The 13,018-nt window shown below is 40.0% G+C and overlaps 1 protein-coding gene across 1 annotated transcript in view; it reads right to left on the bottom strand.

Moving 5' to 3' along the window:
• The window catches only part of AFG3L2 (AFG3 like matrix AAA peptidase subunit 2), a 40,014-nt gene that overhangs the window by 24,503 nt on the left and 2,493 nt on the right, over positions 1 to 13,018 (bottom strand). Inside the window, exons 2-7 of the mRNA XM_069468564.1 lie at positions 8,792 to 8,891; positions 8,488 to 8,565; positions 6,312 to 6,412; positions 6,025 to 6,177; positions 3,775 to 3,849; positions 452 to 576 (exon numbers count right to left, since the gene is read on the bottom strand). Of these exons, the coding sequence (XP_069324665.1) occupies positions 452 to 576; positions 3,775 to 3,849; positions 6,025 to 6,177; positions 6,312 to 6,412; positions 8,488 to 8,565; positions 8,792 to 8,891 (632 nt within the window). The remainder of the gene's footprint in view (positions 1 to 451; positions 577 to 3,774; positions 3,850 to 6,024; positions 6,178 to 6,311; positions 6,413 to 8,487; positions 8,566 to 8,791; positions 8,892 to 13,018) is intronic.

Here is a 13,018-nt window from a genome sequence, read left to right as displayed (position 1 = left end):
ATATAATAAATGGTGCATCCACCCAGACTTTTAAGTGGCATTATTAAAGTGACCTTATTAAAGACAACCCATAAGAAGCAGCAGCTCTGAGGAGAGAGGAAGAATTACTTAAAAACTCTGTGAAACATAAACATGAATGACAGTTCGAAGTGGAAAGAAACTCCATTACAAAGAGGTTCTTTATGCTAAAGTCCTACAAAAGGACAACATGTTTGACATTAATACCCCAAACTGCTTAATCAAGATAAATATAAACATTCAGAAAATGAATCAGTCATGTGCAAAATCTAGGAAGTTATTAATAGTTTTTAAGAATCTGGCAAAATTGAAAAAGGCCTGTTTGAAAATATAATATGTAACCCTGCCACCTGGTAACAGAACAGTCAACCATTATGAATCACATACAGCACAGAAAAGTCTTCAAATAATTGTTTTAAAAACTGCTTCTTACCCATCACTTTCAGCAATGTAGACAACAGGCACCCTGTTTTCCCCTTCTATGCCCAATTCTTGTTGTAAAGTTTCCAGATTCCGCTCAAAGGTGTCTACGCTGCCAATATTAAACCAGACGTATTGCTATAAAAACAGAAAAACAAATATCCTAAGAATGAAGTGGAAATAAAAGGTTTTATTTACTAAAGGGTTTGACTTTTGAAGAATTCTTCAGAAATATTGAAAATTTACAAATCCAAAAAACAATAATAAAAGACTGGTTTTAATAATGCAGTGATAAAATTTCACTCAGTGAAAACACTTGGCAATCCTCAGCAAATAAGCATTTCTTTAGCAATATTCCTCAGTGGATCTAAAAATTATAAACTCAAAGAACGAATGAAAAACCTACTTGAAAAGATAATCCTTCTTATAAATAAATATGCATTTTTTTCCTCTTCTCCATTTCCCAGGTATTTCTCAGCTGCCAATTCCCAAACTAAAAACTAATGTGATACAGTAACAATAGCTAAAGTTTACTGAGCATTTACTAAGTGCCAGGCATGTCCCAAGCCCTGTATCTACATGAACCCATTCGATCTTGAGCACCATCCTATGGCAGGTACTACCACCAGGAACAATGTTCAAATCTGAACAACTGCACTACCTTTTCATTCACTGGAGCCGGGCAGTTCCTGAGGACCGCAGGGAGGGACACCTGAGGGGCTATTTCACCAACCAACCAGTAGAGAAGGACTGCACATTGCACTAGCAAGCCCCGACTCTCACTGTCCCCATCTTACAGGTGAGAACACTTGCCCACAGTTACACAGAGTAAGAGGCCGGGGTGTGAACACACACAGTGTGGCTCCAGAGCCAGCGTGCTCACCACGGTGTCACATCGCTTCTCTCTGCACAACCATGAAGACACCAACAGTAACAGCTCAAAGTTATGGAGTTTTACTAGTTATAAGACCCTGTTCCAAGCACTTACCATGTATGAGCCCCATTTTATACCACAAAAATTCTCCTTTAACCTCCAATCATCTTTAGAAAGTTTCATTTTTTTATCAAAACAATAAGTCTGCAACATAAAACTCATAAGAGAACAACATGTCATCCCATATTCCTCCCACCAGCCAGTGTTACTGAGCGAGGAACATCACCCTGCTATTTCTCTCCACATATCTAAAAATAAAAGATGAAGAATAAGTTTTATATTATATAACAATATAATAGTTCTGGGTAAGTTGTTCAATGACAAAGATACAAAATTCATGTGGTTGCATGAGCCAATGATAGATTAACCACACGTGACTGAACATTGCCTAACTCAGTACAGCCATCAACCGGGCAACACGCTGAAGGCCTGGCTCACAACGCACGTTCAGTGTGGACCAAGGACCAGCAGCACAGGCACCACCCAGGAGGTGTCAGAAATGTGGATTCTCAGGACACAGTCTATGGGGGCAGGAGGGTGTCCCAGGACTCAAGTTTTAACAGCTCTCCAGGTAATTTTATGCACACTCAAGTCTGAAAACCACCACTGACTCACCCTATCTCACTTAAGCACTAAGCCCTAAAAAAACACTACCATCATTCCCATTTTAAACGTGAAGAAACTGAGGGTTAGAGAAGTTAAGCCATTCATAGGAAAGAGTAGAACTGACTGGAAGCTAACGCCTGTATAGCACAGTAAAACAATTAATATTGCCGTTTGGGATGTGTTAGTGACAAAAAAAAAAAAAAATACATATATATAAATAAATTGCCACTCTGTAAGCAGGACACTGAAAATCTTCCATTTCTGAAAGCCCAAAATAAAAAGCCATCAGGTAACAGGCGTTCTCTGTAGAAAACTAAGGAAACATCCACATAAGAAAAAACATCCATAACCCAGAGATAAACACTATTAGCATTTTAGTGCCTAGCCTTCAAGATTTTATAATATCCCCTTTATACTCTTAAAATACATGCATAATTTCAAAAAGAAATCAATATAAACTGTAAAGGAGAAATAAAAAGAAAATAACTTATATACAATGGTATGAATTTCAATACATAAATGCTTGTGCATGCCAATACTAGAAAACAGGGTCCCCTCCAAAGTCACCATTGCCCTCTAGGGACAGCACTGCCCCCTCCAGGACCACTGCTCAGCCTGGACACAGACAACTCAGGAACGAAGCTCCCAGGTTCAGCAGGTGCCTACCGTGGGACACTGATTTATTTCAAATTTTTTGCTATTTATAAACAATGTTTTGGAGGACATCCTCAGACAGGCATCTTTACATCATCCTTAATTATTTCCCTGGGCTATATTTCTAGAAGCAAAATTACTGGGTGGTGTGTACTTTCAAAACTGCTGGTATATACACTGCCAAACTGTCCTCTTGAGAGGGAGTGCCAACTTAATTCCCAGGACTAAAAGTCTGAGGGAAAAAAAGGATGGTTATTAATGGATATTTCATCATAAAGTAGAATGGGGGAAAACCAAGAAAATATTCTTTCCTAAATGCGACTGAAATAGCAGAGCCACATGACTCGACAGATATTCTTATACTTGCTGATATGTTATTAAACAGAGACAAATGGTCACCTTCGCTTCTAGTTTGTTCCTAAATGTTGCCCCATCCAGGCAAGATGGCTAGGAAATGGTTAAACGAAATTATCCGAAGGGAGCTGGGATGCAGCCTGTAAAGAGGTCTGTACCCCAGGAGGGGGAACACCGAGGGGTGGGGCGGTGAGCAACGCGGTGGGAGGGACGGGGAGGACAGGGCAGAGGCAGTCCCACGGGAAGAGCTGGGCACTAGCCAGGGGCCTCAGCTCGCCACTTCTCCCGCTCCCCATGACGTCCTCAATGCAGTCGACCGGGCCTGCGGGCCCTGGAAGTACAAATTGGTTGGACAGGAAATACAAATTATTTTTAAAATAGGAAAACAAATGGAAATTAAAATAATATCCTATCAAAGGGTTGGGGGAGAAATGATAGGATGCTTCCTGAACTGATTTGAAAAAAACAAGCAATTCAGATTTTAACATTTTTTTCCTATTTCTCAGTCTTGAAAAATCATAGACTATTCTGGAATACTGACAACTAGGATTTCACATGCTGTCTCCTAAATGTATAGACAGAAAACACTGACCCAATCCCCACATCACTAATACATACACAACACTCACACCTTCCTCTCTATTAGTGAATGTTACACCTGCTGTACTGCCCAAACCTGACGTATCCAGTGTATATATCTACGGCAACGTGAGGGCTGTTTTCTTTTCAGCTTTAAATCTGAAAAATCAATTTACAACCAATTTACATCAATTAATAAAATTATTTACCCCATCAACAGGAGTTTTTCCTGGTGTAAAAGTCACTCGAACAAAACGCTTGTTGACAACTTCCAGTCTGTCTACCTAGAATTTTAAAAAGTTAAACATTTAAACAAAAATTTACAGAAATTACTTTAGATATTATTTTAAACTCATTTAAAATCCATGTATTTCAGACACACGAAAAAAATAAAAAATCAGACAAAGGACACCCCATGTTCCCATAAGCATGCCCTCTCATTTAGGAGCTGAACCGCCTAAAACATACTCTTATATTAATACTTGTACTACACACATACGTAACCCTGCAGGATATATACATTCACCTTCGCCAGTTTTCAGACTTTAAAAATGGTCTTGTTTTGTATATATTCTTCTACAACTTTCTTTTTCCTCCCAACATTACATTTGTGGGGTTTACCCAAGCTGACACGTCAGGGCTGCAGCCTGTTCCATTTCATGAACACACCCGTGTTATTTATCCATTCTCCTGTTGATAGTTAGGCTGTTACAAATTTTTCACTGTCACAAAAATGCTATTACGAACATTCCTATATATATGTCTTGGGCACATCTTCATAAATTTCCCCAGGACACGTACCTACGGACAGTCACGCTGAGCTGGGCTGCAGGGCGCGCGCATCTCCAGCTGCACTAGACCCTGCCAAATCGCTCTCCAAAATGGCTGCCCAAGTCACGCTCTCAGCAGCAAAACATTCCTGTTGCTCTCTATCCTCAGCAACACTTGGTACCATAAGACTTTTGTCACTCTGAGTGGTTCACATTTGTTTTTTTCTTTAAACTAATTATATAAGATTCTTAACAGCACTCTTAAACACCTGATCCCAAGGACTGTAACTGATTCAGAAGCATCTTTTGAGATATGCTCATTTCCTGCCACCTGCTTTGTCACAACTCTGGGAGGTATGAATGACAAACTAAAAGTAAGTGTTCTTACTTGCTATAAGAAAGGGAGTAACTGTTCTTAAAGGCAGTCTCTGGGAAGAAAGACTAGAAGTGCTCTACCCCCCCATAAACCTGCTGGGGAGCCAGTGGCTCAGGAGATGGAGGCCTGGAGAGCCCTCCTCAAGCACCCGTCCCCACACTTGGAAGGACTGCTGTAGTCAACCCACATGGACGAGAGTTACTTCTGAGCGAGCACGTTCCTTCCCACACTGGAGAAGTACTCATACATTAGCCTCGCTTTCATGAGATAAATGTTTGTCTCAAAAAATCTGCGTAGATAAGAGGATTCAAGGAACATGGTGGCGTAAGGAAGCACCAGGAATGTGTCTCCCCCTCTACACGACCACTGTACAGGCACAATCTGTCTGACGTCACTATTTTGGAACCCTGGAGTCTACTAAAGGCTTGCAACCTCCAGGGGAAGGCTTGGATGGTAAATTGTGGTTAACTTAGGTCAATTTCAGCTCTGAGCACAAGAGCAGCTAGCTAGCCATCTGAGTAGATAACAACCATTTCTTATATCCTGATCCTCCTGTACAACCTTTAGAAATACTCTAGATTCTTTATACTACCTCAGTAAATATTAATATTTTATCTTTACTTTATCTATTTCATTGATGAAAAGCCAAGTATTGAGAGGTTAAGGAATTTCCCCAAGGTTACACAGCAGGCCTAAATCCTGGTTCTCTCACTATCACTATATTTCAGCAACTCTAAGATGCACATTTTTCATATTTTAACATTTCAGAAATTGGGATCCATTTTACAACTGATGACACGTCATAGTTTCACTGGCAACTTATTACATTTTGCTTAGCAATATATAAAACATGTGTCTCACAATCAGCATCTGAAATCCGCTGAGATATGGTCTTACCGGGGCCAAGGCCCAGCAGGCAGGGACAAAGGCTGCTCAGCATGCAGCCTGGCCTCAGAGCCCCACCGCCTACCAGCCCTTCCCCTAGAGCCCGGCCACTCTTATTTTACACAGCTCTGATTAGCTGCCAAGCCCACAGGAGATTAAAAGCAGTAAAGACATAAAAAGAGCTGAGAAAAGCTGGGATCACAAAACCAGGTCTGGAACAAAGTAAAATAAAATGATTTGGGGGTAGATTTGGTGATACTGGGTCAAAATAGGTTTACTGGCTGCAGTATTTTCCAGCATTAGAAAAATCTGATGTAAAAAATAACTACAATGGACAAGTCAGGCTAACTTGCTATCACTTTTTTGGTCTAATGTACCAAATCTAACCTTTTGAACTACAATAGCCACCAATCCCATAAAATACTTACTACTCCTTTAGAAAGATAGTTATTGACAAAGTCCTTCCAAGTAATTTCTCTCCCAGAGCTCTTGACCAGGAAGTAAAACATGATTCCTCCCCAAAACAGAGCAGTCCAGAGAAAGTACATCCTGAAATCCTTGTCGTCCCATGGAATGTCACCCTGAGCAGAAAGGGAGACATTTCTGTGAAGAATGAAATCTCACAATTGGTAGTATCTTCCCAAACTACCAACGCCTCCCAGCTCTTCCCAGGACCACCGTCGTAACATTGAATTAACACTGTGTGGAATCAAACCTTCTGGAACCTGGACCACCAGTGAGCATCGTCTTTCTTGCCACCTCGTTTTCCACTACCTCCTCCTCCTGAAGAGCGTGGGGTAGCAGCTGGTTTCGATTCTGTCCATAAACAAAGAGCATACACAACAGCATTGCAGGGTTTTATATCTCTCAGCAGTGTTTTCATTGATACAGTTTACTAAAAGATTTATCGCAAAATACATTATGGCAACTGACCAGTTACTAAATAAAACACTAGGAGAAAGAATACTAATACAAAGTGTTAATATCTGAGGAGGCTTGCAAGTGCTCCACCAGCATCATCTCATGAAATATGCACAACACAGCCTGATTACCCGAGAAGTACATTGCTATTACACCCATCTTACAGAGGCAGAAAGTGTAGCTTAAATAATTTGTTGCAGTATTAGGGGACAGTAAATAAGAGATAGAGCAGGTTGGGATGTGAACTCCTCAGTCACCACTCAGAGTTAAAAAGTAAGTGCTCCCTTCCCCAATCCCAACAAGCAGACATTGTTAACTTTCGTCTGTAGGAAAAGTGAAAATTTTGATCATGGCAAAAAAAAAAACAAAAAAACAAAAAACACCCACATAAAACTAGTTTGCAAGAATCTGAAATTAGTCATTGTTACAGACTGAACTGTGTCCACCCAAAATTCAAATGCTGAAGTCCTAACTCTCAGTACCTCAAGATGTGACCTTATTTGGAAACAGGGTCTTTGTGGCGGTATCAAGTCAAGGTGAAGGCCCTAATTCAGCATAACTGGTGCCTTATAAAAACGGGAAATCTGGGCACAGGCATGTACAGACGGAAGATGACATGAAGAGATGTGGGGAGAAGACAACCATCTACAGGCCTGGAACGGATTCTTCCCTCCGGGCCCTCAGAAGGAACCAACCTGATGTCCCCCTGATTTTGGCTCTCTAGCCTTCAGAACCATAAACGTTACATCTCCGCTGGTTAAGCCACTCAGCCTGTGATACTTTGTAACGGCAGCCCTAGCGAACTGAGCAGTCATGACCATCTTCCTTTCTTTTGCCACTTCTCTATCTAAGTCCCACAACTACCATTCCAACTTCTTCAGCTACTAGGAAGCGACCTCTCTTTCATAGCAGGACGTGAGGCTACAGACACCCGGTCATCCCCTGTGGCTACAAGACACTGTGGCTTCATGACATGCTCACCACACCGCGCTGCATACGAGGAGCTTCTGCACCACTGTCAAGTGAAGCAGAAAGTGTGAGACGGACAAGGTGTGCACAAGCCTCGGTGTCCCCCCGACTGAGGCCCAGGCCAGGGAAACACACCGTAAGCGCACTGCTGAGGTGTCTGGAGATTTCCCAAACCACTCAGGGACAAAGTAACTCATACACAGAAGATACAAAGTGGACCTATTATTACTAATCCGCCCCAAACCAAGATTTGAAGGTTACCTAGCATGCCCTGGGAAAACTCTGCAGAGGCAGCCCATGTCATCCACGCCCCCATCCAGAAGCTCAGGGCCGTAACCAGCCCACCCCAGTGCTTCTTCCCCCCGTGCCCCTGGCCTGGCTTTCACTCCTTTGCATTCTCTGAGCACATATCTGTCTCTCCAACTATTAATACGACAAGTTCATTTAAAAACAAGGGCTGAATTGTATTTTTCCTTACATTTCCCTAAAAAGAAAGGATGCTGGTTAAATGCCAACACATGCCAGGCAATGCACTAAATGTTACTGCCCTCGTGAAACGGGGGACAGGTGGCTCAGAGCCTACACAGCCCCCTAGCTGCCCAGCTCTAAGAAACCTTCTCTGAATCCCTAAGATGAGGAAGGATCTGAGGAACCATTTAAAAAACACTGCACTAACCACAGTATGTGTCAAATAAATTACATGTGTTAGGTTTTTAGGATTTTTCTCACTGGTCTAAACTATGTGTCAGGTATCTACCAAATATGCTTAGTTTGATCAGTTAATTATCTCTAAGGGGAACTTAAATCACTCCAGTTTGAAAAATGACAAGAAAATATGAACAGAAAATTAAGAAGAAATGAAACACAAGGTTTGAGAATTTTACTACAAACTTATAACCTACAGTTTCAGAACTGACTTATAATAACTCTTCAGTGGAAACTGTCACCTTTATATATTAGGGGAAAACAATAAATTCAAACATAATATTTTTTAAAAGTACCTTTTTTGTCTCCCATAACTTCTTTAGAATCACTAGCTTTTTTTCCATTTTTTCCATTGGGAAAGTATTTTTCAAATCCTATTAGAAAAGGAAAAATATACAAAATATACAAAAAAAGTATTATATTTGAAGGTGACATATTTTCATCACTGTAATCACACATCGGAGGGAGGGGACTAGGCTAAAGGAGGAGACAGAAGTTAAGGGTCAACTTGAAACTAAACCTATGCACCTGCTGCATAAACACCTGCTGATGACATGTCTCCTCAACAATGCGGAACTGCAGTCACACCTAAGGACTTACCTTTTGGAGGTCGAGAACACAATCTCTGATAAGCAGCAATTACATCTGTCAAAAGAGAATTTCTCCTGGCTGTTGCTTGAGTTGTTGCATATCGATAAAGCTGTAAAATGACATAAAAATAAAAGCATGAAGTTTGCATCAAGAATAAAAAATTTAAAAGTTTCATTTCCTAATCATAAAGTGGATGAACTGTTTCTCCCTTCCGCAGGTGGTTATAAAGTAGCACAGAACAACTCCCTTTCACTGCGTGCTGGGGTTATCTGGCACTACGTCACTCTATCCCAGCAACAAAACCAGGAGACACACATTATGATCTAGAAGACAAGATTACTTCAAAATCAGACATAAGTTTAAATTGCAACCCAATTATAATTACCTAACAACACAATCACTTTGGCAATGTTTACTTAATTTGCAGCATTCAAAAGACAAACTCTGACACAGAAAATGTGCTGCTTCATGCTGACTCATCTGCAAAGTCTATCATACTACAAGATATTTACCTGAAATTACAGATCTGTGCTGCTTATAAACTTAATACTAACTTTATCTTAGTTCAATGATAAGAAAGTTGGCTGGGCGCGGTGGCTCATGCCTGTAATCCTAGCACTCTGGGAGGCTGAGGCAGGAGGATTGCTTGAGGTCAGGAGTTTGAGACCAGCCTGAGCAAGAGCAAGACCCTGTCTCTACTAGAAATAGAAAAAATTAGCCAGGAAACTAAAAATAGAAAAAAAAAATTAGTTGGTGTGGTGGCGAGCGCCTGTAGTCCCAGCTACTCAGGAGGCTGAGGCAGGAGGATCGCCTGAGCCCAGGAGTCTCAGGTTGCTGTGAGCTATGATGCCTCCATGGCACTCTAGCCCAGGCAACGGTGCAAGACTCTGTCTCAAAAAAAAAAAAAAAAAAAAAAAAAAAAGATAAGAAAGTTATTATGGCCCACCATCACCCATCCCATAATCCTTGTACTACCAATATGTGCTAAAGATATTTGATATACTGTCACCCTGGTGAGAATCATGGTTCTACAACTTCCATTACAAATTCTCTGCTTTATATAACATATATTGCTTAAGAATTGTTTGTAAACATACCCTAGGTAAACTGAAATATAATATAAATAAACCAAAGAAGCTCCCTATTAAATTTTTAGCTGCATAATTAAAAGCAATCAATGTCAAGGGACATGAGGGGATATATCCCAACCTGGCAGTGAAAAAGTTCAGATAATTCTATCCTTTTGCAAAGTGAAAATTCACCACCATTGTTGGGGAGGTTTAAATACAGATAGGAATGTTTAAAGTGAAGTTAATCTGTATTAGCATCCATCATCATTTGCCTCCTTTATGGCTGAAGAGAAAAATCAAACATCATGAAACCAAACAAAACTACTTCACACCCACCAGGGTGGCTATAATCAAAAAGACAGACAAATGTTGGTGAGGATGCAGAGAAATTAGAGCCCTTGCACACTGCTGGTAAGAATGTAAAATGGTGCAGCCACTTTGGAAGGCAGTTTAGCAGATTCTCAAAATGTTAAATGTAGAGGTACCATATGATCCAGCAAGTCCACTTCTACCTGTGAAAACTGAAAATGTTGGCCACACAAAAATTTGTACACAAGTGTTCACAGCAACACTATTCACAACAGCCAAAAAGTGGGAACCCAAATGTCCACCAACTACTGATGAATGGATAAATAAAATGTGGTGTATCCATATAATGGAATACTATTCACTCATAAAAGGAAATAAAAAGCTGATGCGTGGATGAAACTTGAAAACATTATGCTAAGTGAAAGAAGCCAGACACGAAAGGCCACATATAATTCCACTTACAGTTGACCCTAGAACAACTCGAGGGTTAGGAACAAAATTGAAAATCCTAGTATAACCTTTGATTCCCCCAAAATTTAACTACTAATAGTTTACTGTTGACCAGAAACCATCAACTGACACGTATCTTATATGTTATATACTACATTCTCATATACTGTATAATATACTGCATTATGCTGTATTCTTATAATAAAGTTAGAGAAAAGAAAATGCTAAGAAAATCATAAGGAAAAGACAATACATTTATAGTACTGTACTGCATTTTAGATACTGTAAGTTTACGTTGTCTGTTTACAAGACGAATTGTCTGTCTGAAATGTTGGACACCCACAGCTGCAGACCTTAAGCTACAATACATACCAAGCAATTCAACATTTCTTATAATATCATAACTTTTCTTTGCTTCTTGGTAGCACTTCCAGCATCACTAGTGGCACTTCATATGGGTCCCATGGTGAAATTCAAGGTCTATATTATTGCAATAAATGAAATGAAAGATACACAAGAGCCACTAGAGATCCCTTTTTACTGTGATATGCAATTTACAGGAGGGACAAAACGCTCACTCAGAGATGACTTGGTAACATAGTCTTTTAAGTGGATACTGGCCACTGCAACAGAAACAGGAGGTGGCTACAAAATTATTACAGTAGTACAACATGAACTGCAGTTAATTTATGCAGTTATGATTTCATGCTACATCTTTATTTACATTTCTCTCAACTGCAAATGGCACCATGTATGGTCTGTGCATAAGTTTTGAGAAATGTTAACTTTTTATAATAGATTTATGTATATTTTGATAGTAAATGATAAAATAGACTTGCATCTACATATATTTTATGCATTCAGGACATACCTTTTTCTTAATTTTTTCAATGGTTCTAGGCTATGAGGTTTATCTGCAAGTTTTTTTCAAATTACTGCAAATTTCCAAAAAATGTTCCAACATATTTAGTAGAAAAATCCATGTACAAGTGAACCTGTGGATTTCACACTGATGTTGTTCAAGGGTCAACTGTACATGGAATGTCCAAAACAGGCAAATCCATGCAGACAGTAGATGAGTATTGCCTGGGGCCGGGGGGGGGGGGGGGGGGGGGACAGTTAGGGAGAAATGGGGTGTGACTGCAATGGTTATAGGCCACCTTTTTAGAGATGAAAATGTTCTGGAATTAGGGATGGTGGTGATGGGTGCACAACTTTGTGAATATGTTAAAAACCACTGAATTGTACACTTTAAAATGATGAATCTTATAGTATGTGAATAAAAATGTCAAAAACAAGAGCTGATTTAATTTTAAATACACAATTCTGCACAGCAAAACAGGACAGAAACACTGACACACACTGTTTTTGGCCGACCACAATGCTGATTGGAGAGAATTTGGAGCTTATGTTGTTACAACCTCCCCCACCACTGGAACACTTGACCTATAAAATACCTACTGGATAATGGATAAGAAATGTATCATAAGTGAGGAGTTTTTTCCAATACCAAATCCATTAAGGGTGTATATAGATTAAGATGAAATGTTATTTCAAGCTAGACAAGTCAATAAATCACATTCATGCATTGAGCACCTATTCCAGGCCAGATGCTGCCAAGCAGTGGGGCATCCAAAGGGGAAACAGAACCTGTTTCCACCCATAAGAAACAAACTCAGAAGCGCAAGGATGAAAGTCATGGAAACAAATTAGTTACAATATGGTATAACAACTGCAACAGTATAAAACCTATATAGTATAGGAAAAAGGAGTAGCACAGAAGTAATATAAAAGATTCTTTATATCACCATGCCTTAGTCCATTTTGTACTGCTATAATAGAATACCTGAGGCTGGGTAATTTATAAAGAAAAGAGGTTTATTTAGCTCACAGTTCTGTAGGCTGGGAAGGACAAGAAACATGGCACCGGGCTTGGTGCTAGGCCAAAACATGGTGAGGAAGGACAAAGGAGGATTGGACACATGGGAAGAGAGAGGACCAAACGGGAGGAGGAACCTCCCTCTATAATCACCCACTGCGGCCAGAACTGATCCAGAGCAAGAACTCACTACCCTAGCATTGCACCAAGTCAATGTGCATTTTGGTGGGATCAAACCCAAACCACATCCAAATCATAGCAAAATCTAAGCAAGTCTTTATATCACCATAAAGTTTAGTACAGAATTGGGCACACTGTATGCACTCCATAAATGTTCGCTAAGAAGCTCTCTTTAGGCTCTATTTTCAAACTGTGTTTACATGGAATACGCAAGTAACAATCTTTGTGACTGCATTTAACAGTGAGGTTGTTTTCTATAAAGAAACCATCAATGAAACTTTTTCTCTTGGCCTTATTACCCAAGCCCTGGATGTCTGTCATTCAAAGAATAAATAAGAGATACCAATT

This window comes from Eulemur rufifrons, chromosome 5, assembly GCF_041146395.1.
Source record: "Eulemur rufifrons isolate Redbay chromosome 5, OSU_ERuf_1, whole genome shotgun sequence".
Lineage (NCBI taxonomy): Eukaryota > Metazoa > Chordata > Mammalia > Primates > Lemuridae > Eulemur > Eulemur rufifrons.
Note: the sequence above shows the minus strand (reverse complement) of the source record. Positions and strands in the feature narration are given on the sequence as shown.